This window comes from Filobasidium floriforme (assembly GCF_021052385.1).
Source record: "Filobasidium floriforme strain CBS 6241 chromosome Unknown HD553scaffold_7, whole genome shotgun sequence".
In the NCBI taxonomy this organism is placed as follows: Eukaryota; Fungi; Basidiomycota; class Tremellomycetes; order Filobasidiales; family Filobasidiaceae; genus Filobasidium; species Filobasidium floriforme.
In genome coordinates, this window is record NW_025763628.1 from 320,866 (window position 1) to 345,108 (window position 24,243).

The 24,243-nt window shown below is 51.5% G+C and overlaps 9 protein-coding genes across 9 annotated transcripts; 6 read left to right on the forward strand and 3 right to left on the reverse strand.

Annotated features, from left to right (window-relative positions):
- Nucleotides 1-510: 510 nt before the first annotated feature.
- HD553DRAFT_308655 (FMN-dependent dehydrogenase-domain-containing protein) lies at nt 511-3,316 on the forward strand. Its single transcript, XM_046179570.1, has 12 exons — nt 511-856; nt 1,002-1,033; nt 1,099-1,108; nt 1,171-1,189; nt 1,267-1,798; nt 1,878-1,964; nt 2,030-2,407; nt 2,469-2,537; nt 2,599-2,768; nt 2,827-2,893; nt 2,964-3,093; nt 3,160-3,316. The coding sequence occupies exons 1-12, from the start codon at nt 775-777 to the stop codon at nt 3,198-3,200; spliced, it is 1,617 nt and encodes a 538-aa protein (XP_046037696.1). The 5' UTR covers nt 511-774; the 3' UTR covers nt 3,201-3,316.
- A 236-nt stretch (nt 3,317-3,552) lies between these two features.
- HD553DRAFT_323073 (uncharacterized protein) lies at nt 3,553-5,726 on the reverse strand (the record flags this gene model as incomplete). Its single annotated transcript, XM_046181362.1, is given in 10 exon segments — nt 3,553-3,587; nt 3,618-3,807; nt 4,053-4,174; nt 4,430-4,492; nt 4,654-4,790; nt 4,865-5,002; nt 5,022-5,083; nt 5,112-5,152; nt 5,466-5,509; nt 5,698-5,726. 10 exon segments carry the CDS (start codon nt 5,724-5,726, stop codon nt 3,553-3,555), a joined length of 861 nt encoding a protein of 286 aa, XP_046037697.1.
- Nucleotides 5,727-5,813: 87 nt separating this feature from the next.
- On the forward strand, nt 5,814-6,817 carry HD553DRAFT_334599 (thioredoxin-like protein). The gene is made up of 3 exons (XM_046182152.1): nt 5,814-5,938; nt 6,004-6,238; nt 6,300-6,817. Exons 1-3 carry the CDS (start codon nt 5,830-5,832, stop codon nt 6,742-6,744), a joined length of 789 nt encoding a protein of 262 aa, XP_046037698.1. The 5' UTR covers nt 5,814-5,829; the 3' UTR covers nt 6,745-6,817.
- HD553DRAFT_294372 (uncharacterized protein) lies at nt 6,818-12,843 on the reverse strand. Its single transcript, XM_046178464.1, has 25 exons — nt 12,530-12,843; nt 11,681-12,438; nt 11,560-11,601; nt 11,365-11,474; nt 11,070-11,281; nt 10,708-10,998; nt 10,517-10,634; nt 10,393-10,450; nt 10,310-10,327; nt 10,195-10,240; nt 9,677-10,133; nt 9,396-9,620; nt 9,084-9,332; nt 8,940-9,023; nt 8,756-8,870; nt 8,613-8,686; nt 8,386-8,544; nt 8,216-8,330; nt 8,115-8,158; nt 7,824-8,057; nt 7,610-7,752; nt 7,517-7,542; nt 7,265-7,448; nt 7,121-7,210; nt 6,818-7,048 (listed from the first exon to the last, which is right to left on the reverse strand). Exons 1-25 carry the CDS (start codon nt 12,709-12,711, stop codon nt 6,898-6,900), a joined length of 4,185 nt encoding a protein of 1,394 aa, XP_046037699.1. The 5' UTR covers nt 12,712-12,843; the 3' UTR covers nt 6,818-6,897.
- Nucleotides 12,844-13,125: 282 nt separating this feature from the next.
- Nucleotides 13,126-17,913, forward strand: HD553DRAFT_331128 (uncharacterized protein). The gene is made up of 14 exons (XM_046182004.1): nt 13,126-13,203; nt 13,278-13,372; nt 13,438-13,752; nt 13,824-14,164; nt 14,241-14,598; nt 14,667-14,984; nt 15,071-15,642; nt 15,712-15,837; nt 15,906-16,023; nt 16,092-16,615; nt 16,678-16,804; nt 16,866-17,062; nt 17,125-17,261; nt 17,331-17,913. Exons 1-14 carry the CDS (start codon nt 13,190-13,192, stop codon nt 17,830-17,832), a joined length of 3,744 nt encoding a protein of 1,247 aa, XP_046037700.1. The 5' UTR covers nt 13,126-13,189; the 3' UTR covers nt 17,833-17,913.
- HD553DRAFT_308665 (uncharacterized protein) lies at nt 17,914-18,858 on the reverse strand. Its single transcript, XM_046179571.1, has 3 exons — nt 18,726-18,858; nt 18,529-18,657; nt 17,914-18,460 (listed from the first exon to the last, which is right to left on the reverse strand). Exons 1-3 carry the CDS (start codon nt 18,812-18,814, stop codon nt 17,944-17,946), a joined length of 735 nt encoding a protein of 244 aa, XP_046037701.1. The 5' UTR covers nt 18,815-18,858; the 3' UTR covers nt 17,914-17,943.
- Nucleotides 18,859-19,000: 142 nt separating this feature from the next.
- Nucleotides 19,001-20,092, forward strand: HD553DRAFT_308666 (uncharacterized protein; the record flags this gene model as incomplete). Its single annotated transcript, XM_046179572.1, has 5 exons — nt 19,001-19,221; nt 19,292-19,356; nt 19,430-19,526; nt 19,604-19,710; nt 19,776-20,092. Coding segments are annotated over 5 exons (661 nt in total), but the record flags the coding sequence as incomplete, so codon positions are not given.
- A 408-nt stretch (nt 20,093-20,500) lies between these two features.
- Nucleotides 20,501-22,801, forward strand: HD553DRAFT_323077 (uncharacterized protein; the record flags this gene model as incomplete). The annotated part of the gene is made up of 7 exons (XM_046181363.1): nt 20,501-21,194; nt 21,288-21,601; nt 21,731-21,888; nt 21,934-22,048; nt 22,151-22,284; nt 22,361-22,508; nt 22,568-22,801. 7 exons carry the CDS (start codon nt 20,501-20,503, stop codon nt 22,799-22,801), a joined length of 1,797 nt encoding a protein of 598 aa, XP_046037703.1.
- Nucleotides 22,802-23,564: 763 nt separating this feature from the next.
- On the forward strand, nt 23,565-24,243 carry HD553DRAFT_328362 (putative 50s ribosomal protein l19; the record flags this gene model as incomplete). The annotated part of the gene is made up of 2 exons (XM_046181866.1): nt 23,565-23,628; nt 23,705-24,243. 2 exons carry the CDS (start codon nt 23,565-23,567, stop codon nt 24,241-24,243), a joined length of 603 nt encoding a protein of 200 aa, XP_046037704.1.

Genomic DNA, 24,243 nt, shown 5'->3' on the forward strand with positions numbered 1-24,243 from the left:
TATGCCTCTATCGAAGTCCACTTTGGGGTTTTGCGGGACCACGATCGCGAGGTTGTGAAAAGTGGGGAAGACTATCGCTGTGCAATATCGAGCTGCCATCCGAAGCCTGATGGAGGCGAGGACTCGTTCCACCGGGAGCCGACCGAATCCCGCTCCGTACTAGGATCCGAGTCGGATGGTGATGCCCAGCCACGACAGATACGAACTCGTGGTGAAGCACACGATGATAGCCTCCATGCCTTTGTAGACGAAGAGCACAGGCAACCGCTACCTTTCAACGGGGTCGAACGCGACTTTTAGGCCAGGCGCTATTGAGATCGCGTTGAAGAATGCTCTCATTCATATAAAGACGGCCGACGGTATATGCCGTGTCAGAGCGGACCGACTCTGCTGAGAGTCACGACGGTGCGTTGCCGAAGCGCGCTCGAATCGTGATCAGATCAGTGTCCACCGGCAAGCTCCAGGAGCTAGGGATCTAGGGAGAGGATACGATTTCCAACATTCCCAACGTTTCATCACCAAGTTAGAACGCGGCGGCGGAATCAAATCCTGTCGGAATCGGCCGAAGGATCTCGGGGGTTGCAGGTTGCAATTACCGGACGAGGCGGACCGAACCAACCAGCGAACGGTCATTCATCGCTAGATCTCTGTCGACTTAAGAGTCGATCCATCGCCCCCTCCCCCTCTTGCCAAAATCACCAGATCGGTCAGCATACACCCGACCGTCTTGACCTGATAGCAACTCCGTACGAGCCTCAGTAGATATCTTCAGACATGTCGGACAAACCACTTGTATCCGGCGAAGAAGTCGCCAAGCATACCACAAGGGAGACCGGTGTTTGGGTCATTGTCCATGGTCAGTACCAGAGTGATAAGGCAAGGCAAGAGGGTTCGGAGCTGATTGAATACCCATTGATATCACGTCTTACTCGTCATCTTGTTGCTGCATCCGTCGGTCTCGCTTCTCCTCCTGGTCACCTGCTGCGTTCCGGCTACTTCAGGCAAAGTTTACGATGTGACGGAATGGCTCGATGTAGGTTGACCTCGATTCTCCGATCTCATACGGTTCTCTGACCACTATCTTATTGATCATCACAGGAACATCCAGGCGAGTCATAGCTGACCGCGAACTAGAACGTTGAACTGATATCGATCCTCCTCGTAAATCAGGTGGCAGCAAGATCATCCTGTAAGCAGTCGAGCCAGTCGCAAGAAGTTTAGCGATGAAGCCTTCGCCTAACCTCATATCTCGCTGCTTTCGCTTAGTAAATACGCTGGTAAGGATGCCACCGAGGAGTTCGAGCCCATCCATCCTCCTGGCGTTATTGGCGACAACCTCCCAGAAGACAAGTACATTGGGCCATTGGACCCGAACAGCGTCAAGGAGACGGTACATATCACCGCTGCGAAGGAGCAAGCTGGCGGCGAAGGTGAATCGAAACAGAAGCCCGACCTGGACGCATCCTCGTCGCAAACACAACAGCAGAAGGACTCCGGCAACTCGAAGAACCAGATCGTCAAGGCCGAACCGACCATCACCCAGCCGGCTGATAGAGATCTTCTTCCTGATCTCGCCGAAGTACTCTCGCTGCACGACTTTGAGCACCTCGCCAATCAAATCATGAGCAGGAAAGGGTGGGCGTACTACTCGTCGGGTGCCGATGACGAGATCACCATGCGAGAGAATACGCTCGCTTTTCAGCGGATCTGGTTCCGGCCGAGGGTTCTTAGGAATGTCAAGACGGTGGACTATAGCACCACATTGTTGGGTGCGAAGACGAGCATGCCGATCTACATCGTGAGTCTGCATAGCTGTACTGGCGACACGTGTTCGGAGAGCTGACTCGACTCGTTGCATCACCCAATCTGCCGAATAGACGGGGACAGCTCTCGGTAAATTGGGACACAAGGAGGGTGAAGTTCTGTTGACCCGAGCGGCCGGCAAGCATGATGTCATCCAAATGGTGTGTTGGCGAGATTGTTGGCACCGATACGCCTTGAAGCTGACTCCTTTTCGTTTCACTAAAAGATTCCCACTCTCGCTTCGTGTTCGCTCGATGAGATGCTTGACGCCGCTGTTCCTGGGCAGACGCAGTGGCTTCAACTCTACGTCAACGCGAACCGTTCTCTCACCCAAAAGATCATCGAGAAGGCCGAAACTAGAGGAGTCAAAGCGCTGTTTATTACTGTCGATGCCCCTCAGCTTGGCCGACGGGAAAAGGACATGAGGATGAAGTTTGACGATCCGGGATCGAAGGTTCAGGAGAAGAACGTTGTCGAGAGAGGTCAGGGAGCCGCTCGGGCGATCTCGAGCTTTATCGACTCGAGCCTTTCGTGGGAGGATCTGGCATGGTTCAAAACGGTTACGAAACTACCGATCCTGCTCAAGGGCGTTCAGTGTTACGAGGTGAGGCTTGACCCCGCCAGCTTTGTTCGATGATCCGGACGCTGACGAGGCGATTGATCAGGACGTCCTACTCGCTATCAAAGCTGGTATGCAGGGTGTGGTGCTGAGCAATCACGGCGGAAGGCAACTGGTGGGTCGTGTCCAATCTCTCTCGCCGTGCCTCGCGGACTGATCGCCATGCCCTCCCACAGGAGTTCGCTCGGTCCGGTATCGAAGTCCTCGTCGAGGTCGTCTCCGAACTGAAGAAGCGCAACATGTGGCCCGTCCCGAACTTCGAAATCATGATCGACGGTGGAGTCAGGCGGGCGTCGGACGTGCTGAAAGCGGTAGCTCTCGGCGCAACCGCGGTCGGTATTGGAAGGTGGGTCTGATGAACTATCGGATCTTGCTCGAATCATTAACGGACAGTTTGGGTTCAGACCGTTCCTGTACGCCATGTCGACCTACGGACAAGAAGGGGTCGAACAGGCCATGCAGATTCTCAAGGTACGTTCTCTCAGTTCGACTTATACAGTCTCGAGCAGCGGGTGACAAGGGGATGGTGCACCAATTCTAGGACGAATTCGAGATGAACCTGCGCCTTATCGGGGCCCCTAAATTGAGTGACATCGGGCCAGAAATGGTTGACGTGAAGAGCGTAGGACTACATGTTACCATGCCGGGAGAGTCCGCTTATATGCAGAACTGTGAGTCAAAGGCGTCGAACTTGTACCTGATCGTAAATGCTGATCAGGCGAAACGTCTGTGCCCAGATGAACGATTGACCGGGGCTACCCTGAGAGCCAACTTGTAACCGTCTCGCGACAGTGTCATGTTCTGAGTCGTCATCATCTCACTCGTTGTAAGCTTGCGACCGATTGTATCGAGAAGAATCGTATCAAAAAAGGAATCATATCATTTCAATCTGATTCGTACAATTTTAACGACTGATTACAAACTTGGTTCTCTGGTATACTTGAAGTGACAATTTGATTATATCTTTCGACGAACGATCGCTTGTTAACACAGTGGGGTGGACTAGGTCGTTTAGTCATCGAGTCATAATACGCTAAGGGGAACTGTCTGAGCGGATGCAGGAAGAGCACTTGGCGCTCATTGCTTAGGACTGGTTGGAGATTTCTTGCCGACTAAAACGCATGAACGATTCAGGTTGACCGCGGATCAGTCGTCCACCCTCGTACTTGGCGAACAAAAAGTCACTTCAGCTTACAGATAGAGTTGCGTCTCGGAGCTGCGATGGGCGTATCATCGACTGCACTGCCCGAAGCAACGTTGCCCTGGCCTACAGCGGCCCTTGCCTCATTCCTAGCGGCTTCGGATCCGGGTCCGCTATTCCTGGAGGTAGAGAGACGTCGAGCTTCTTGACGAGCGGTAGTAGACATGCGTTCGAGTTCACCAGTCTGCGAAAGGAAAAGCCAGGTTTTTATGTTGTCATCAGCGATAGCCACTTGAGAGCCTGGAGACTCTACTCGCCTTGCTGTTCTTCCTCTTTCCGAAACCTGCGAGCTGCTCTATCTTGGCCTGCGCGGCATCTAAACCGGACAGCATTGGTTGATGATCTTGTCGATTGATTGGGCTTGAGCTATCGAGGGATCAGGGTTCTCGATGAGAGAGTTGCGTGAGGTTGATTTGGGCAGTGGCGGACGAAGACAGAGGGCGTGTCACAGGAGAAATGACCGCTATATATATACTTGCCTCCCGTTGAAGCCGATTTGCGACCGCCAGAATTAAAGGAGACAGGAGTCATGGGAGCAAAGACGAATGAGACTATCGCTCGTCATTGGGCTACGAGGTGGTTATCAGGTCGATGACCACGGGATCAGCGATCCCCAGCTGATCTCACTCGCACTCGCACTCGCAGCCCTGCCTGCACATTTCTGTCCCCGCTAGCGCGTTTCGTCATCACGTTTTTCTGTAGATTTAGCGCCGACGATCAGCTGATGAATCGATCATGGGGGGCGCAGTAGATCGCACGAAATGTTCACATCGGTCGTCTGTCAGCACATAGGTCGCTGGACTCACTGGCTAGCTGGCTATCTGATCTCTGAGAGCTTATCGCATTGAGAAGGTGCCGGGATCTGCATGCTATATGAAGCGCGCGTATTCAGTCCGGACGGCTGGCCCCATACTTGTCCCATGTCCAGAGGCCAGAGATCTCCTAGCCGATAAGATTCATAGAGTTGGTATACGACATGAAACCTATCGAGTGGACGTTCCACACTCAAACTCTTCCCAGTCAGCCTTACTTTGTGAGCTCAGGTCGATACGCTCTGTAACAGTAGTGAGAAAGGGCAAAGGAAACTCAGGCGCAGAGGCGTTTCTCTCCTTCGAATTGTTGGCCGTCGAATCTAACCCAGTTGGTGCAGACCAAATGAAAGTCACACTGCATGTAATAGCCAGAGTTTCGCCATCTCCCCGTGCTGGCAATGAGTTTGGAAGGATTCGGAATCCACTTACTTGCAAAGCGGATGAGCCTGAGAGGTGCGAGCTGTTCTCGTCAGAAAAGCGATCTCTACGTCAACGTTTGTATACACGTGATTGTCCTGGTTGGGCTGCAAATGGACTCCTCCGTCGGAGATATGTAGGTCGAACTGCCTATCAAGTGCAAACTTACCTGGCTGGGTTCTTCGAGTCTGATGATACTCCTATTTGGTTGCTTCCCGGCTTGATACCGGACTAGAAACAGGAGCGAAGACGCGCTCACACACCTCATGATGCCTTGATCTTTCATGATCAAGATTGACGCTACCGAACAGACGGAATGTCTAGATTTGTTGAAGGCTTATATGATCCTTCTGATGTCAATCCCGCGCATGCGAAGGAAGGATGAAGTGATAAAGCTTCGTGAGGAATATCTTCCCACTACTCTAGTAGATACTGCTGAGCTGAACTGACGAGGCTTCCAACGATGCAAAGACGTCAGAATTCACTTTCCGCTGTGAACGTGATCGATTCAAGCTGACAAGGCTTGCCAGAAGTCTGATCAAACACACTATGCGTCCTTGTTTGGTCTGGCTTTATTGTCTTGCCCACCACTTGCGAAGCCCTCTGAACGCACATCGTTCAGTAGTCTCGAGTATCCAAAAGTCACCCATACAGCACCTGTCTTGATGATGTTGTTTCAGGAAGATTTTGCTTGTGGCTGGTAACGGTCGACAATTACTTCTGGGATCCGATGGCATGCAACTAGTACGACGACCTTGCATGAATGACGCGAATGAGATAAGAAGCTAAGAAGGCCTTTCTCCGCGGCGCTCGCTTTACGTGATAGGGATTCATCCCGAACTCACGTGACTGACGGAGCCTCCTGCTTACTCATCGCGGCTTGCCCCGGTCACTGACGGATTGATTATAAAGGACGAGCAATCGACCCTCATTGTAACTTCTCCTCTTCTTCAAGCAACAAATCTATCCACTTTTCCATGTCCACTCTCAGCTCGATAGCAAAGCGCCAACTGAGAACACCTACGAGAAATATGACTACTTCAGTCGCTCACAAGATCAAGGTCGACATGGTGTCAGACGCTATCTGTAAGCTATCCCCTACATAGCGCTTACCGGGGCGTCGAATACAGTGCTGATCACACTCTTTCCAGGCCCATTCTGCTTCATCGGTTACAAGAACTACAACCAGGGAGTAGCTCTAGCCAAACAGAAAAACCTCGATCTCGATCTCGACCTTGAATTTAAGCCATTCCTCCTGGACCCCACGCTCACGTCGGAGCCCATGGTCAAGCGAGATAGATACGCTCAAAAGTTTGGAGGCAAAGAGAGGGTGGCTGCTATGGAGCAGCAGATGGTCCAGCGAGGGAAGGACGTCGGAATCAACTTGTGCGTTTCTCTGTGCTTGTTTTCAGTCGTGTCTTGCGCTTACTTTCATTGCCGAATACAGCTCGTACGGCGGCACGCTCTCACGGACACACGATTATCACAGAGTCATGGCCCATGCCTATGAGAAAGGTGGCGAGCCTCTTCAGCGCAAAGTCGCCGAGTCATTCTTTACCGGCTATTTTGAGAATGAGCAGGATCCCGGTCAACGCCCTTACCTTGTTAAAACGGCGTTGGACACGGGAGTCTTCGCGTCAGAAAAGGAAGCCAACGACTTTTTCGACTCGTCAGCTTTCGATAAAGAGGTCAACGCTGGGTACCGGCAAGCCAAGGAGCTCGGAGTCTCTGGTGTTCCATTCTTTGTGCTGGATAACAAATACGGAATCAGCGGGGCTCAGCCCCCCGAGGCCTTCTTGCAGGTTTTCGAGCAGCTGAGCAAAGAGAAGAAGCCTCAGCCCGAACAGCTAGCTGACGGCGGGGCTTGCGAGGTCGGCAAAGAGTGCAGCTGAGTTGTACGTAGATCAGAGCATAGATCTGATATGAAGGAAGACGCAATGCGAATGACGGGTAGCGGAGTTCAATTCTGGATGAAGTTCTGGCAATGCTTGCTCTATAGGTGATGCATGTAATGGTACAGGTAAAGCCGCAGGGGGCGAACGAGCTCAATAACCGCTCGGTCGTTGCACACTTGTGTCGTACGACCGGATGAGCCGTTCTTGATCTTGGTTGTTGCTTTCTGTTTGACTAAAGGCGAAGCCTCGCTGACGTCGCATACGTTGGGTCGCCCGGACCTTTTTGATGGCTTTCTGGAATCTGTGACGAGGCAGGGGACGGCGCTCAGACTCGATCGGATTGCCCAAGCCCAAGCTGACGTGGCAAACTCACTGTTCTTGTCGCGGACGGTAGTCGGACAAGTTGAACTTCTGGATCTCCTGCACGATATGGTATGATCTGGGCATGTACGTCCTCCGATAACTGTTCGAAGATTCAATCAGCATCTATCGATGTCCACGCCACGCCTTAGCTTACTATTTCCAGACGTAGTCTCGTGCCAGGCAGATGATGGGGAACAGGAGCAGACAGAGGTAAAAGACGCCGCTCGTCCAGAGGCGGGGAACGATTCCTTGGTACTCCATTGAGAAGCCCAAGAGAGGCGCAACCAGTGCGTAAATAGGCAAAGCGATCATGGTGAAAACGAACGATCCAGGAATGGCTACAGGCGGTATAATATCGTCAGGTGGGTCGTGGCAGAAAATCATAATGAAAGAGTGTCATGCTTACCAGCAAGGGTGTACTTGGTCCATACGCTAGTCGTCCCAGCCCAAATGGTGATCAGAACGTGCTTTCGTGTCGACTGAAGGCACTTCGACTCACTCAGACACGAGAGCAGCTTTACCCAATACCGTGAGCAGAACCATGAGGTACAACGTGGTTCCCCAGAACCAGTGGCCCGTGTCTTTCCCATCGCTTTGCTTGAGACCCATCCAAAACACGAGGATCGAAAAGAAGAACAGAAGCTAGATTGACAAACAAGCCACGTCAGCGACTGCGGTGCAGAATTCGATCTCAGCAGTCCCGCCAGACGCACGATACTATGGTAAAAGGCGTTTCCGATCCATTGCCAGAACGCCGATTTTGTAAAGAAGGCGTTGCTCTGCCCGAGCTTGTAAAGCTGAGGGTATCGATCAAGCATACGAGCCGAGACGAATTGATCAAAGATACCAATGACCAGAGGCGGCAGTACCGTGAAAAGAACGTTGTAAAAGGACCATGTCCAAGATTCGTAGACAATCTGTCCAGAATAGTCGTTGAAGAGCGAATACTACAGAAAGAAAGATCAGCTGCTGAAAAGGGGGATTTATTGCGGGCTTGGCCTTACCCAGAATTGTGTCATGTACAGGACAATGTTCTTGTAAAAGGTAACTGCGATGAAACGAAATGAGCCACGGGACGCGCATATACTTCCACCTAATGACTTACATAGAATCAACTTGGACAGCCTGTGATAGCTCCAAGAGCCGTGTACCAAAAGTAGCTTTTTCAAGAAGCGGAATTGAGAGATAGCGACGTCTGCCGAACGAGCTGCTTGAAGACCCTAGAATTCGCTAAATCAGGGTTTGACCTGGGTTGCGACAACCACAATCGCATACCTCTACGCCTGATATTCCAACACCAATATGAGCGGCTTGGATCATCCCGACGTCATTTGCCCCGTCGCCGATCGCAAGCAAGATTGCTTTTTGATTCTTCTTGACAAGTTTCACGATGAGCGCCTTCTGAAGCGGTGAGACTCGGCAGCAAATGACAGCCTGTGGTGATATAGCCATACGATCTCTGTCAGTCAGACGACTGCCTGAGTCATAAGCGAACGACGTACCTTGCACATGATGGCCAGTTCCAAGAAAATCTTTGAAGTCTCTTTCTCCAAGGCATAGGTCAAACTTTTCCCATCTACGAAACAAAAGTGAACGAGTCAGGAGACCACATTGTGTCGTATCATATGGCTGAGCGATTGCTCACCTATAACAAGCGCTAGCTCTTCAGTATCGCCAGCATTACGTTGGTTCTTGATAGCAAATAGTCGCTTATTAAGGAATTCTGAGGTCGCTTCACTGGTCTCTTCATTCACAATCACCTGCGAGAACCAAATCGCGACATCAAGACGACTTCCCTTGCAGCCCACCACCTTTGCAGTCGAACCCACCAAGTTCATCGATTCCGATATCAGCCGACAGGAAAGACCAATGTTGATAGCTGTCTCTTGACGATCTCCTGTCAGAACCCAAATCTAAGGACGATCTCAGGTCAATGTTTGAACAGGCAAGCTTGGTCCGCTTCTTGGACACACCTTGATCCCGGCCTGCTGCAGGGTATGGATCGTGTCGGGAACCCCGTCCTGCAGCTTGTCTTCGATCGCAGTGGCTCCGAGCAGCGTAAGATCGCGCTCGATGACCTCGGCCACCTTCTCCAAAGCCTCGGCTCGTCCATGAATCTGCGACGCGGCAGCGTCGTATGTCGCAGACCACCTTCTGTACTCCTCGTCCGAGATGTCACGAGCACCCAGACACAGAGTTCGAAGGCCCTCCGTGGCATAGTCCTAAGAAGCAGAAGTGATGAACAGGTGATTCGGGCGACCAGACGAAATTAACATCTAGCCCACCTCAAGATGGACAAGGGTAGAATCCGCCAGAGGAGAGCCACCTTGTGCCAGTCGCTCGTAGATGACGGTATCTGCACCCTTGGTATAGAGCTTGATCTTGCCGTCGGGCATCCGCACGATAGTCGACATTCGCTTTCGGGTCGAATTAAACTCGCAGACGTTCAGAATTTCGAACTCTGTCGACTTGCCACCAATCTCGACAAAGACTGATTTCGGTTTGCGAGTCTGCAAGTAGATTGTCGGCGTCGTGCACTTAAAATTTCCAACAAATGCATACTTACGTGGAATCGGTAACCCAGCTCCTCCGCGCCCGACACCAAGGCCGCTTCATCGGGACTCGAAGCCTGGTAGATGATTTTCTCGTCCTTGATCTCCGGAATGACCGTGTGACATACAGCCAGCAGAGTCAGAAACTCTCTGATGGTGTCGCCCTCTTCGCCCGGTTCCATCTGTCGCCTCTCCAGCTCCTGAAAGGTCTTCTGACCCAGTTCCGCCTTGTTCTCGTCGACGGTCTGTGCGTACATGGTCCCAAAGATAGAACATTCGCGAAACTCCATCTCGTTGCACGTAAGGGTTCCTGTCTTGTCCGAAAAGATGTATTCAATTTGACCTAGTTCTTCGACCAAGCTCGATGTCCTGCAGACAGCGGGCGTGTCGGTCCTGGCGTAGTACATGTCTAGATCCGTATTGATGAGTTGCGCGAGTTGGAACTTGACAACATCCATCGAGACAATCAGGCTGGATGCATGCGAGTAATCAGCATGGGCGTTAGATGTCCTGCAGTATTTGGGTCACTCACGAAATGGGAATCAAGTTGTTGTATAGAATGATGCAAGTCAAAAAGTCTACACAAGACAGAGAACCCTGAGGGCATCAGCACACGAATCGGGCGCTGGTCGCCAGCACTTGCTGACCTTCGATGAACTGGGTAGCTGTGCAATGGGAAATCCTCTTTTTGAGTTCGTCGTCGACACATGTTCACGGAAACCCGGCTCACCTTTGTTCTTGGTTTGGTCTTCCATCCGCAGATACCAGCTCTGCTTGGAAAAGAACCACTGCATAACCCGTTCTAATCAGCTTTAACGATTCCGACGACTTGCACTGCGTCCACTCGGACGTACCGTTCGAATACTGCTGCCGATCGTCGAGATCAACGAGAGAATGAGCAAGAGGATGAACAAGAAGATGATCTGCTGGTTGACCTGACGCTCGACCGCGGTCCTCTTGATAGGAGCCGCACTGACATACACCGCGAAAATGAGGCAAATCAATGGGTCGTCTAACAATCCCGATTGCGATGCTAAAGACTCACGTAGCGTTCTTGAACAACTTGGTTTCGTGTCCCCCAGCGACAACGAGCCCGAAACACCACTCGGTATTCCTGATTTGAGCACCCCGGAGCAACATCTGATCTGGTCCTATAGGCACTGTCTTTTCCCCCTGCCCTGATCCAGACTCGCTGAATTTGAGCGTGGCGTCATAGGTATACAAAGACGAGTTGGGCGCTTCAGACTGCAGGCGACCGGACAGTCGAGACAAATGATGAGGCGAAGTCAATTGAGCGGTATTGGCATTGGCCTGTTTGATCTTCAAATTGGTCTCTCTGAGAGCACGAAAAATCTCGCATCAGCGGCCCATCCTACTTCTAAGGCAACCGAGGATTCTCCTACGCACCCATCCAAATTGCTCGTCTCGACATAAGTCAACCCCTCGGGCTCACTGCTCGCCAACAATACGCAATCCGCCGGGATGAAATCGTTGTTTTCCAACCTGACTAGATCGCCGACCTTGATATTCCTCCACGTCTTGTCCTCGAACCCCGAGGTGACGGGGTTGAGGACTTTTGTCGACTTCGAGTTGAGCTGTCTATCCGAGGCGTGCCGTTTCTGCATACACATCCGGAACGAATAAGTCAGCCGCTCTTCTGGAGCCAAGTATGTGGGGTTGACTATCAGATGGGGGCACTCACAACATCCTCCTCGAGCTCTTTGAGCGCGCTCGCCAGAATGACAATCGCGAGCGGTACAATCGTCGTCCACCGATTCGTCGGCGAGACGTTGGGGATTTGTTGTATACAAGCTAAATACGCCGTTTAGGAAAGGGGTTTCAGACTCAGCCACCTTGCTCGGAATACCTTGCGCCACGTCGAGTATTGTCCACATACCGGTGAACAAAAAGAACAAGTTGGCATATTTGCTGAATTGCTCTATCCTCCCCGAAGCCCGATCGACAAATCAGACTCTGATCTCCCTCTAAGCCTACCCGAACACGGACTCCCGACTCACCGAACAAGAACTTTGGCAAAAAGGTGACCACGTTATACTTGCCCGTCCCAATCTCATTCCCCTTCCACCTCCTCTTGCCCTCGTTTTCCGTCCCCTTCTTCCCTCCCCTTCCTTTTCCATTCGCCTGAAAGTCATTCAGGTAGATCGTCCTCACATCGCCTACGTCCCCCTTTCCTCCCGAAGAAAAGGGGTTCCAGCTCAGTTCCTTCAGGCTCGATAGAGGTGCCGAAGGCGGTTTAAGGCGTTTAAGGTGGTCCAGAACAGACGACCTGGGTTCATAAGCCTGAGGAATGTGAGTCCCTTGACCTTGAGCATCGCGGTCGGCTTGGAGGTGAGGGAGGGCTTGAGCGGCATAATCCCAGGAGAGGGAGTCGATCTGATCAAACTCGTCCATGTCTTCTTCCTGCTGGGTCTTCTTTTTATAGGACGACGACGACGATCCCATATAATCGTCTCCACCGGCATATCCCCGGTTGGCAGTCGAAGACCGGGGCTTGCTATCGTAATCATAGTCGTCCATCAAGTCATCGTCCTTGTTCCTGCCCCGACCGGAATCGAAACCAGCCGGAGGTTGAGCTCGGCTAGCAAACGGCGCATTCAACGTATCCTGCGAGGGTCCAGACCCGTAGATGTTGGATTCTTGTCCATGATGGTGAATCGAGGAAGACGCTATGGAGGGAACGTGCCGAAGGGTGCTAGCGTTATCCAAGGGGTGGCCGGCTGAAGATGTGGCGAACCTCTGTGGGAGGTCATCGTCGCTAGAAATATCGAGCAAGTAGTCATTATATTCAGCTTTGGCGAACGTAGATGATTCCTGGCTGTGCAGAAGGATCGCAGACGTCGACTTGCTCGTCAAAAAAGGGGTCCAGATGCCTATCGCCCGTCTCCCTTCCGGAAAGACTCTCAAAGATTTCCCCCTGATCCCCGTTGGCGGTTCTCCCTGCTCTTGCGGCTCCGCCGATTGGGGGGGAAGAGAGGAAATCCTCGAACGGATCTTGAGGTGGGTTGTTGCGGTTATGGTTGCGCGACATGGTCAACGCAGTGACGCCGGGGGTCGAGGTCGCCCTGTGTGCGGAACTATGCGGTTATGAGCAAGTCTTGAGTTTCGCTGGTGATTCTTGGTAGATGGTCTGGGCGGCATTGCGGTCGATCCAGTCCAGACGGCGTCGGGGATGAGCTGGGGGTACGCAAGTTCAGAGCGATGCCTGCGAGCCAGGGACGATGAGAGATGGAACGCAGTGTGCAGTAGGACGGGCGAGGGAGGAGGCCGCCGAGGCCGCTGCCGTAACGATGGGATCCCATCCAGCCCTCGGGCGACGCGCAAAGAAGGCGACGGGCCGGCTCAGCGCGACACGTCGTCTCTCCTTCGCTTCCCTCTCGAGGCGAAAGTTGACAAGAGCGAGCGAGCGATTTATCAAGATGTCGACCTCGCACCCCATCCTTGTTCCAGCTCTGTCACCCGGTCACCCCGTCATAGCCATTAGGATTCGCATCAAGAGCGATCCAATCATGGCCCCGTCAAGGTTAGTCCAGTGGTCCTGTATGAAATCGGACGATCCAACACATGCTCACTCCGTATTACTCATCTTGCACCCAGATCCCAGCCGAGCATCGTCTCGCCAGAGATCGAGAGGATCACCTTGCACAACCCCATCGCCTTTACAGCCAGGGTTTATGCCGCTCCTTTCCTCTGTGAGTCCTCATCCCCGTTTTTCCGTGCCGCCGAAAATCGTCGTGACCGACCCGCTCGCGTACAGCTCTCTACCCCTTGCTCTACTTTGCCTATTATCACCGTTACGATCAATGGATCAAATCTGAAGAATGGACATTCGTCTACTGCGTCCTCCTCGGTTTCGGTCACGCCCTGACGTTTCTGTCCACCCGATGGTCGGTAGGGATCCGAACCCGGTTGGAGAATACCCGAGCGGATTCTCTGGACACCGCTAGGAGCGTCAGGGTCATTCCGAAAAAGGACAAGGGCAAGGGCGGGATCGTCAAGCTGGAGAGGAAGAAGGACGAGAGGGGGTTGATCTATTCATTCATCTATCAGAGGGATACCTACGTGCTGGACGGTGAGTCGCAAGCAGGATCAGGGTCGTGAGGGATACCGGCTAACGGAGATGCGACTTGAGCGGCACGACAGACAAGACCCTCACCTTTACCCAACTACCTTACCCTTGTGACGCCTCTCCCGACCTTTCGACCTTCCAACAGACCCCCGGTCTCCTCACCCGCCCGACCTCTTCCAAGCAACCCAACCTCCCGCTGCACCGATCCGTCGACCACCTCTCGACCGAGTTTGGTCCCAACCTCTGCGAGATCCCCATTCCCAAGTTTTCGGAACTGTTCGCCGAGCACGCCGTCGCGCCATTCTTTGTGTTTCAGTTGTTCTGTGTGGCGTTGTGGTGTTTGGACGAGTATTGGAGGTTCAGTTTGTTTACGGGCTTCATGTTGGTCGCTTTCGAGTGTACCACCGTATTCCAAGTGAGTGTTTGCGGCTGTGATCGTCGTGTCATATCGTCCATGCTCGCTGATTCGCCCTGGTGTCGTTCACGTTCAGCGTCTCAAAACGTTGACCGAATTCAGGACCATGTCCGTTCAACCCTTCCCTCTCAATGTGTACCGGGACAACAAGTGGTCCGAGATCACCACCGACCTCCTTCTTCCCGGCGATCTCGTCTCCATCACTCGTACGAAACCCGATTCCGGTATCCCCTGCGACCTCCTCCTCCTGAAGGGAACAGCGATCGTCAATGAGGCCATGCTGTCCGGAGAGTCTACGCCATTGTTGAAAGAGAGCGTCGAGCTGAGGGATGGGGGTGACAAGTTGGATTACAATGGAATGGATAGGAACAGCGTGTTGTTCAGCGGGACCAAGGCTTTGCAAGTCAGTCAGCCCGAGGGTGGGGATGTTACCAGTGAGTTCACCCAGGCCGTGCCACCCGTCTGTGACTAAAGTCGCCGGCTGACCCTCGCTTTTACATAGCGCCCGACGGTGGTTGTCTCGCTGTCGTCCTCAAGACCGGTTTCGGAACCACCCAAGGTCAACTCGTCCGAACCATGATCTTTTCCGACGAACGCATGTCGGCCAACAACCTCGAATCGTTCGTCTTTATCGGTTTCCTTTTAATCTTCGCCATCGCCGCTTCCGCGTACGTGTGGATCGAGGGGAGGAAAAAGGATATGGACAAGGGGAAATTATTGTTGGATGTCGTGCTCGTTTTGACTTCGGTCGTCCCGCCAGAGTTGCCTATGGAGTTGACGCTCGCTGTCAATGCATCATTGGTCGCGCTGAGCAAGTTTGGTACGTTCCGCATGCGATCTGTCCCACATGTTAGGGATACGTCATCTCTGGGTTCTGACCGACAACGTGTTGTTCCTCGTTCGCAGCCATTTTCTGCACCGAACCTTTCCGAATTCCGTTCGCAGGCAAGGTCGATGTCTGTTGTTTCGACAAGACCGGGACTATTACTGGGGAAGACCTCGTCGTTGAGGGCGTCGCCGGCGTCGATCCCAAAGACCCCAAGAAGCTCGTCCCGGTCACCGACTGCAACAAGGAGACGATCCTCACGCTTGCTTCCGCCCATGCGCTCGTGCTGCTCGACGATGGGACCGTGGTTGGAGATCCTATGGAACGTACCACTTTGGACGCGCTCGATTGGAAGTTGTCCAAGGGAGACCAGATCGGACCCAAGAACAAGGAAGCCAAATTCTCCGCTCAGATCAACGTCAAGAGGAGGTTCCAGTTCTCGTCTGCACTCAAGCGAATGTCGACCGTTGTCCACGCCTCCGAGGGCGGTGGGAAGAAATTACTGGGGAGCGTCAAGGGGGCGCCCGAGACGCTTAAGGGCATGTTTAGCGAATTGCCTGCCAATTACGATGAAACGTACAAGTACTTCACCAGGCGAGGGTCGCGTGTCTTGGCACTGGGTCACAAGGTCATGAAGACAGATACTAGCAAGGTGCGTGGATTTTCTCGGCTTCACATTCCGAATGACCTATGTTGACTGGTCGTAATCTAACATACTCAGATCAAGGACTTGCACCGAGACGATGTCGAGAGCGGATTGACCTTTGATGGATTCTTGGTATTTCACTGTCCTCTCAAACCGGATGCCGTCGAGAGTCTCAAGATGTTGGCTGACTCGTCTCATCGAGTACGTCCGGTTCTCGTTACCCGCGACCACGCTGCAGAACTTACATTCATTGTCACTTCTCGTTGCAGTGTGTCATGATCACCGGAGACAACCCTTTGACGGCTGTGCACGTCGCTCAGGACGTCGAGATCGTCGACCGAGATGTCATGATCCTGGACTTGAAAGAGGGCGCTACCGAGGAAGATCGTGAGTGAATTCGATGTGGGAAGGAGCCTCCCTGGACATGGCCCTGATGTTGCACATTGATATTGCAGAACTGGTATGGCGGAACGTCACTGAGACCCAGATCATTCCCGTCGACCCGACCAAGCCTTTCGACAAGGCCATCTTGAGGGACTACGACATCTGCATTACCGGAGCCGCCATGAAGCAGTACGAGCACAAGTCTACCTTTATCGACCTCATCCAGCACACATGGGTCTATGCTCGAGTTTCGCCTCCGCAAAAGGAATACATCTTGTCGACCATGAAGGCTCTCGGCTACATCACCTTGATGGCCGGAGACGGTACCAACGACGTCGGAGCCTTGAAGCAGGCCCACGTCGGTATCGCCTTGCTGAACGGTTCCGAGGACGATCTCAAGAAGATTGCCGAGCATCAACGAAACGAGCGATTGAAAAAGGTTTATGAGCAACAATGCAAAATTTCGGCCAGGTTCAACCAGCCTCCTCCACCCGTTCCTCCTGCTCTCAAGGCGCTCTATCCGGAGCTCGTCGAGACTCAGCAGGCGGCGCATGCTTCCATGACACAGGCCAGGAAGAAGAACCCTATGGAGAAGGTGAGTCGGATCAGGAAACCATATTAGGCTAGCAAGGTGCTGATTATGACGATCCAACCCAGTTCGATCTCGCTTCGATTACTGACAAGATGGCTGAAATGGATGACGAGAATGAGCCCCCCAAGATCAAACTCGGAGATGCATCGTGTGCCGCTCCATTCACGTCCAAGTTGGCCAACGTGTCTGCCGGTATGTTCGTCACAATACGGTTCGTGAAGTTTGCCAAACTGACAGCTTTTTGAATCCGCAGTCACCAACATTATTCGTCAAGGCCGATGCACTCTGGTCGCCACTACTCAGATGTTCTTGATCCTCGGTCTTAACGCCCTCATCACTGCCTATTCGCTCAGTGTTCAGTACTTGGACGGAATCAAGTTTGGGGACTACCAGGTCACCATTACCGGTATTCTCATGAGCGTGTGCTTCTACTGCATTTCGCGAGCCAAGGTCCGTTCGAGCAGACATGAGCGCGACGTGAATGCATACTGACGTTTTCATACCATGTTCAGCCCGTCCAACAATTGTCCAAGGAAAGACCTCTGCCCTCGATCTTGAACCTCTACGTCTTGTTCTCTATCTTGCTTCAGTTCGCCATCCACATGGTCTCTATGATCTACATGACCAATTTGGCGAAAGCGAACCACGAGTGGGTAGCATGTTCTGATCGGCTTTGTGAAGTTACATTCAACTGATGCCGTCCTTGCCAATCTTCCAGCCGAGGAGTGATCGACATCAAGGCCGAGTACAAGCCCTCCTTGCTCAACACTGCCGTCTACCTCTTGGGATTGTCCCAGCAGGTCTCAACTTTCGTCATCAACTTCCAGGGTCGACCTTTCCGTGAGGGGATCCGGGAGAACCCGCCTCTCTACTATGGTCTCGCTGGTGTCAGCGCCATTGCCTTTGCCGGAGCCACCGAGTTTTCTCCCGAGCTCAATAGTTGGTTGCAACTGTTCAAGATGGAGTCCTGGTTCCGAACCCAGTTGACGGCCGCCATGATCATCGACTTTGCCGCCTGCTTCGCCGTACAGCAGATCACCAAGGCTTTGTTCTCGAATACGAATCCCAAGGAGATTATTGCTCGAGGTCAGCCGAGGCGAGAGAAGAGGAGGCTCCAGCAGGCTACTCTGCAGACCGCCGAAGCCATCAAGCAGAACGGCCTGAAACCCGACGAGAAGGCCAGCTCTGTTGAGATGCCCAAATACTTGCCTAAGGCCTAGCTAGATTCGGTACTGGACTTGGTGAGAAGTGCATAAAATCGGTTGTCTCGTCACAGGGAGATGACCACCTGTAAGTATATACATCGCATTTGCTTGATCATATCGTAGCTTTTACTTTTCCACTTCAACGAAAAGACCGTAATCTCGTATCCGCATGTTACTGCTGCTTTCCTTGAACCACGCTCGGACCTCATTCACCTCGGCCTCACTCGTGTTTGCCACGTTCACATTGACGCTGCAGAGCACATCGGCATACCTCCCTCGAGCTTTTCCGTCTCCTGCACTCGCACCCGTCACGTCTTGCATGTGCTCGTCGTCGTCCATCTCAGGAATCGGTCGTCCGTCCTTGGAACCGTTCTCGAGCAGGACTCTCCACAAGGCCACAAAGATGAGCACCTTGTCCGGTGGGGGGAGCTCTTCCACCGGTCGTTCTGATCGAAATTTTCTGACCAGCTGGGTACCTTCGAGGGTCATCGGTGAGGGAGTGGGGAATTTGAAGGAAGAGAGATCTTGCATGGATTCGTATGAGCCTAGCGAGGTTGGTTGGATCGAGTAGGACGGTTCGTAGATAGTGGTGACTTGCTGGGATACGGCCTCATTATCGTGGGCTATGGCTCCGAAATGAAAGCTGTCGATATGGGGTCAGCCTTTCGCGCCTGGACAGCCTCAGTCAGACAAATGTTGCTGGTCGCTCACTTGATCGCTTTCCATAAATCGTCTTCGCACCCCTCTTCCTTGACCACGTCCAAGATCTCGACAACTAATGAGACAGCGCCATCTTCTGTCGTATATACCTCTTGGGTGTCGGGGACTTGTCGAAAATCGCTGTTCGATGTATGACAAGATGAGCGAGAGAGAGAGGGAGAGAGATTGGCCCAAGATCTTGTTTCTACCTGACATCCAGGAAATCAGCGGGAACTTGTAACTCGATCGCCCCGCCGAATAGTTCGCGGTTCTGCAGCTTCATCGGCGAGCTTGTCATTGTTGTGTCGGTGATAAGTCACGCTGGTCGGGATCAGCTGTACTCGTTCCTGTGTACAACTCTGGCGATATGTATCAAGATGCAAGACGATCTTGCAAGTGCCGGTGCTTCATCGATGTCACCGTCGGTTGACTAGAAGTCCACGGTCATCAGTGAGCCTCGGCATTCGTGCTTTCGTCATCTTTCGATGAACAGCCGTTCCCATTGCTCTGCTCGTAGTCGCTCTGACGAAAGACCTTCAGGCTCAACAAATATCGTTGAATCCGTCTTCGCTCAAGGTGCTCTACATCCGATAGTTTCAGACCATCGAGTAATGGCCGATACGAGCCCCATCTTTTTCTGGAGGGAGACTCACCCGCGCTGGGGATGGCTCTCTCAATGGTACGAGTGCGAGTTTGAGCATGACGGTAGGTTCTTACCAGCCCTCGTGCGGCTCGATTAGGATAGTTGTACTCAACGAGATGCCCTTGATTCTAGGGATTGTGTATGTAACAGCCGAGATGTGGATGATGATCTCGAAAGCAAAGCTGTTCAAGGACGAGGTCAGCAAACAGAGGATACGGGTGAGACCACAAGGCATTATACTGATCTGACCTCTTACAACACTTCACAAAGGATTCTGTGCAGAAAATGCTACGCACACGCAGTCCCAAAGAACATCAAGCTCTCGGCAGGAAGGTGGCTAACTACGACGCAAAGATTTGGAATCAATGTGAGAGTTCTCGAGAGTTCTCCTTCATCGTGCCTCCGCCTTCATCATTCGCTCAAAATCGAGATGCTGTATGGTAGACAAGGAGCATATCGTTGAGAAGGGCAATTACCTAAAGTTTACGAAGAGTAAAGATGAGAACATGAAGCGCAAGCTCTTGGAGACCAATGACCGGGAACTCGTAGAAGTGAGCACCATATCCCCAATCGTTGGTCGAAACGATATGTTGACCAGATTGGCTTTGCCTAATAGGCATCTCCGGTAGACCGAATCTGGGGAGTAGGCTATTCCGAAAAAGACGCCGAATCCAATCGAAAGGACTGGGGCCAGAACCTGTTGGGCAGGGCGATCACCCGGGCGAGGATCACTATCAAGCAGGAAGAGAAGGATCTCGACAAGAGCATGTCTACCTGGATTGGATGATGACTTCGACGATATAGTCTGAATATACTAGCTGGAAGCCCTACTGCAGATTCGTATGTCAATAAGAAATTGTATGAATATGATCTTATGTATAGAGCTCGAGATCGACATGTAAACGTAAACAATACAGGATCGGTGGCTTCGATTGAAGCACTGCTTGCGGGCTGCGGTGACAGACGTCTCGCTTTACATCTGCCCATCGAGACCCGTCTATCTGGGGCCTCTTGCTGTGAACAGAGGCTGGAACAAGTGATACAAGAGCATGTCACGTTTGTCCTGTTCGACATCCCCCTGCTTCCGCGTGATCGCGAGCTCGTGGTGAGGCTGAAACCTGTCCCTTTGAAGTTGAAAGGATCGCGAGGGGTAGGTCGCTACGTTCGTTCCCTTTGTGATGTTCTCCTCACGAACCGTCGCAAGGTTCTTAGCATAGATATATAGTCCACCGAAAGAAACCCATGGGAATGATAAGATGCTGGTCCGAAATTACCTTCCCGGTCAAGACTTGAATCAGATTCGCAGTCCACTTCGATATCTCGACATACACACTCGAAGACATGCCAGAGCCCTCCAGATTTACATTTGACGGATCAGTAGACCTTGAGACATATCAACATGATTGGCAAGCCAAGTTGAAACAACTTCAGAACGATTTGGAGATTCTCAAACTGTTTGATGGCGTCCCCAGTGCGGATGATTGGGGAGTACATTTTGACAAACTGAACATGGGGGCAATTGAGGGCAGAAATACGGCTTCTGTTTTCAAGAAAGTCCACCCTAACAAGGCCTTCCGTGATGATGCCATGGTTGCTCAGAGTGGGTTTGAGAACCTCACCTCAGCTATTGAAAAGGATCCCATTCTTGCTTCACTTGTTCAGCGGATGGTGTTTGTTGACCCTGGTGTCAACTCGCATGAGCAACGCTTTACGCAAAGGTGGCAGACCACCTATAAGGAATCTGGAGCTACCATGTCTCAGGACAAGCGATCTCAACTTCTGAGTCTAGACTCAGACCTTGCGGATCTCCGCTCCCAATTTGCTCGCAACATTGATGATGGACAAACAAATTGGCTAGTCCCAGCTGATGATTTAGCTGGCATGCCAGAAGACTTTATGAAGTCACATCCAGCCAATGAGGACAACCAAATCACCTTGACAACACGGAAGATTGATGTGTGTCCAGTGTTGGCGTACTGCAAGAACGATGAAGTACGACGCAGGACACAACATGAGTACCGTTCAAGATGTCCAGGTAACATCAATGTGTTGCAGAAAATTTTGCAAGGTTGTCACAACAAAGCTCAGATCCTTGGCTAACCCAACTATGCGGCCCTTGATCTGGAAGGCCGTCTTGCCTTGAGAGGTCTCAGCAATGTCACTGATTTCATTGACAACGTTGTTGCAATGGTCAAACCCCAAGCCCACCAAGAAAAGCAAGCAATGTCCCAGGTTTTTGGCACCAAAGACCTCAAAGTCTGGCAAGCAGATTTTGCCAAAGAGGTCCTCCTACAGAAAATGTTTTCTGGCTTTGACAGCAGTCATATCAGGCCATACTTGTGGGTTGGAAACGTCCTCCCGCAAATCACCTTGCTGATCCAAGAACTCTTTGGGGTACAATTTAAACACCAACCAGAAGTGAAGTCCTGGGTAGATACAGGTGTCAGTTGTTATGATGTCTATGATGTGGATGAGGGGAGAATCATGGGGAGGCTCTACACAGATGCAAGTACAATATCCTTCCCAACAAGAAGCTCCTCTGATCTTATTTGGCTTAAATATGTTCTTCAGCTTCATCCACGGGACAACAAATACAGTCATGCATGTGTCTGTATCATGAAGAAAGCTTATGGGAAAAGTAACTTGCCAGAAGTCATCCTGCTGGCAAATATACCAGAAGGAGATGATACTCTGATGACATATGCTGAAGTCTCAACACTTTATCATGAGTGAGCGCCAACTTGAATGCAACCTGAACGTTCATTACCTGACAGGTTGAGATATTGTTTCCAAAGATATGGCCATGTTGTCCACTCCCTGTCGGCTACACAAAGCTTGTATGGGAATCTCAATGACACCACAGTGGAAAGAGACTTTGTGGAAGCCCCTGTAAGCCTTCATTTATACTTCAGCAATATCCTGTTTATGACATTGTCATTGATCAAAGCCAGACGACCACAGTCACAATTTCTTGAACGGCACATGCTTCAGCCAGAGGTTCTCAGACGTCTGGCCATCAACAAGAATGGAGAAGTCATTCCAGATGAAATGATCAGGAAGCTTCAAGAGTCACAAGAAATTGGAAGTAGCATGGATACTATAACACAAATGACTTATGCTCGAGCGTGAGTTGCAAAGAATGCTTAACAGCAGGACAAAGTGGCTAATCTTGAAAATCAATAGTGCTGTGTCATTCTACAGCAAGGAAATGCTTGATGGAAAGTATCCAGGATCACTTCTAGATGACTGGAAGGATCTGGTGAATGAGCACAGTATCTTTAGCTACAACGAAGGTGATTGCTTCCCTGCAACATTTAGCCACCTTGGCATGACAGGATATGGGCCCAAAGTAAGTCAATTCAAAGACAGTGCCAGTGTTTTATAATATATTAATGTGTGGTCAAACAGTATTATGGTTATATGTATGCCCAAGCCATCTGTGATGAACTCTTTGAAACCTTCAAAGCTTGTCCTGGAGGCCTGTTGGATAAGGAGATGAGTCGTCGCTACAGGCGGACCATTCTTGAGCCTGGCAGCACCAAAGATGCCATGGAGATGGTTGCTGAATTCCTTGGGCGGCCTTTCACTCTTGATGCCTTCAAAGCTTGGATCTCAAGAAACCTCGATCTTGGTGCAATCTGATGTCATATGTTGCAGCAGGATCAATGGAGAAGGCATATCATGCTTTATACAATGTCTCTTTGTATTTTCGTTTGTTAAAAAACGAGTCTACAAAATCACTGAAGCCTTTGTGACTGAGAAGGAGACGTAATTGGAATGAGAACAGAGACAAAGGCAAATTTGGGGAAACAATAACTGAAACAATCATGACTGTAATGATGCACCAGAACAATACTGGTGCCACTCCTGAGAACCAACCCCACAATCTGTATCATGTCGACATCTAGTCTTGCAGGGCTTGACTATCATTTGGCCTGACCAAGCGTCATTGCAATCGTTATCTCCAGTCAAGGACTTGTGCACAAGTCTGCCCTGTGTATAGAAGCAAGTCTGTCACATCCCGGATATTGGTTATTTATACTACCGCTCTTGGATTTTCCTTTGCGGCATGTAAATCCATCCAAAAAACGACATATTGGCTTGGCACAACGAACAACGAACGCATTGTATGTCATGGTGGGGCTAACCACTGCCAGGTGATGTAGAGGATGTAGAGGATGTTCCATGTAACGGCACATTCATACATGACGTGCATGACGTGGGATATAACGATGTCCACCCGATGGCATAGCTCACGCGCGTTTTTCACGTGATCGCGTGATCATGTCAACCTTGACCTACATACTTCGACTTCTGGTAACAACGTCAAACAGTATCAAACTACTTCATTCGGTATACATTTGCGAGCTCAAAGGGTTCAAAAAACAAAGATAGCAGGCCCACTATGATTAACTCGACCTTACGATGTTGCCGAACGGCGGTGCGTGGCATGGCAACCGCCAGCGAGGGTCAGTTTAGCCGTTCAGCACATGCAACGAATGAGCCTCTCGATATTGACTACCTGCCATCTGATCCGACTGGCAGCCTCGTCCTCCAAAGCCCAAACTTATCCCTTTAGCGCGGCTGTCAATTTCCCTACGTCGCCGAGCACCTCGAATCCGACCCCCAAAAACCTTCTCCATCCAAAGAATGGCAAATCCGTTGTCGAACATGTCAATGCCCAGCTTCTCGAAGCGTATGACCCCGCATCACTTCGGAAGACCCTCTTTTCCCGTCGCAATCCTCTTCGTCTCAAACCGGGTAGCGTCATCTCCGTCGCATCCTATACCGACGCTACAAAATCGACCTCGACGGTGTTTTCGGGAGTCTTGCTGGGGATCGGACGCAAAGGCATCGATACATCGTTCACGTTGAGGAATATTGTCAACCGGACCGGGGTGGAGATGAAGTTCAAGGTGCACAGTCCGATGATCAAGAAGATCGAGGTCATCAAGGAGGCCGACGGGAAGGGGCTAAAGTTGGCTAGACGGGCCAAGGTGAATTACTTGAGGGACAAGCCTGGTGTCATGAACCAGATCGCTGCCGCCGTGAAGCAGACCAAGGCGTCGTCTGTCAAGGCATGA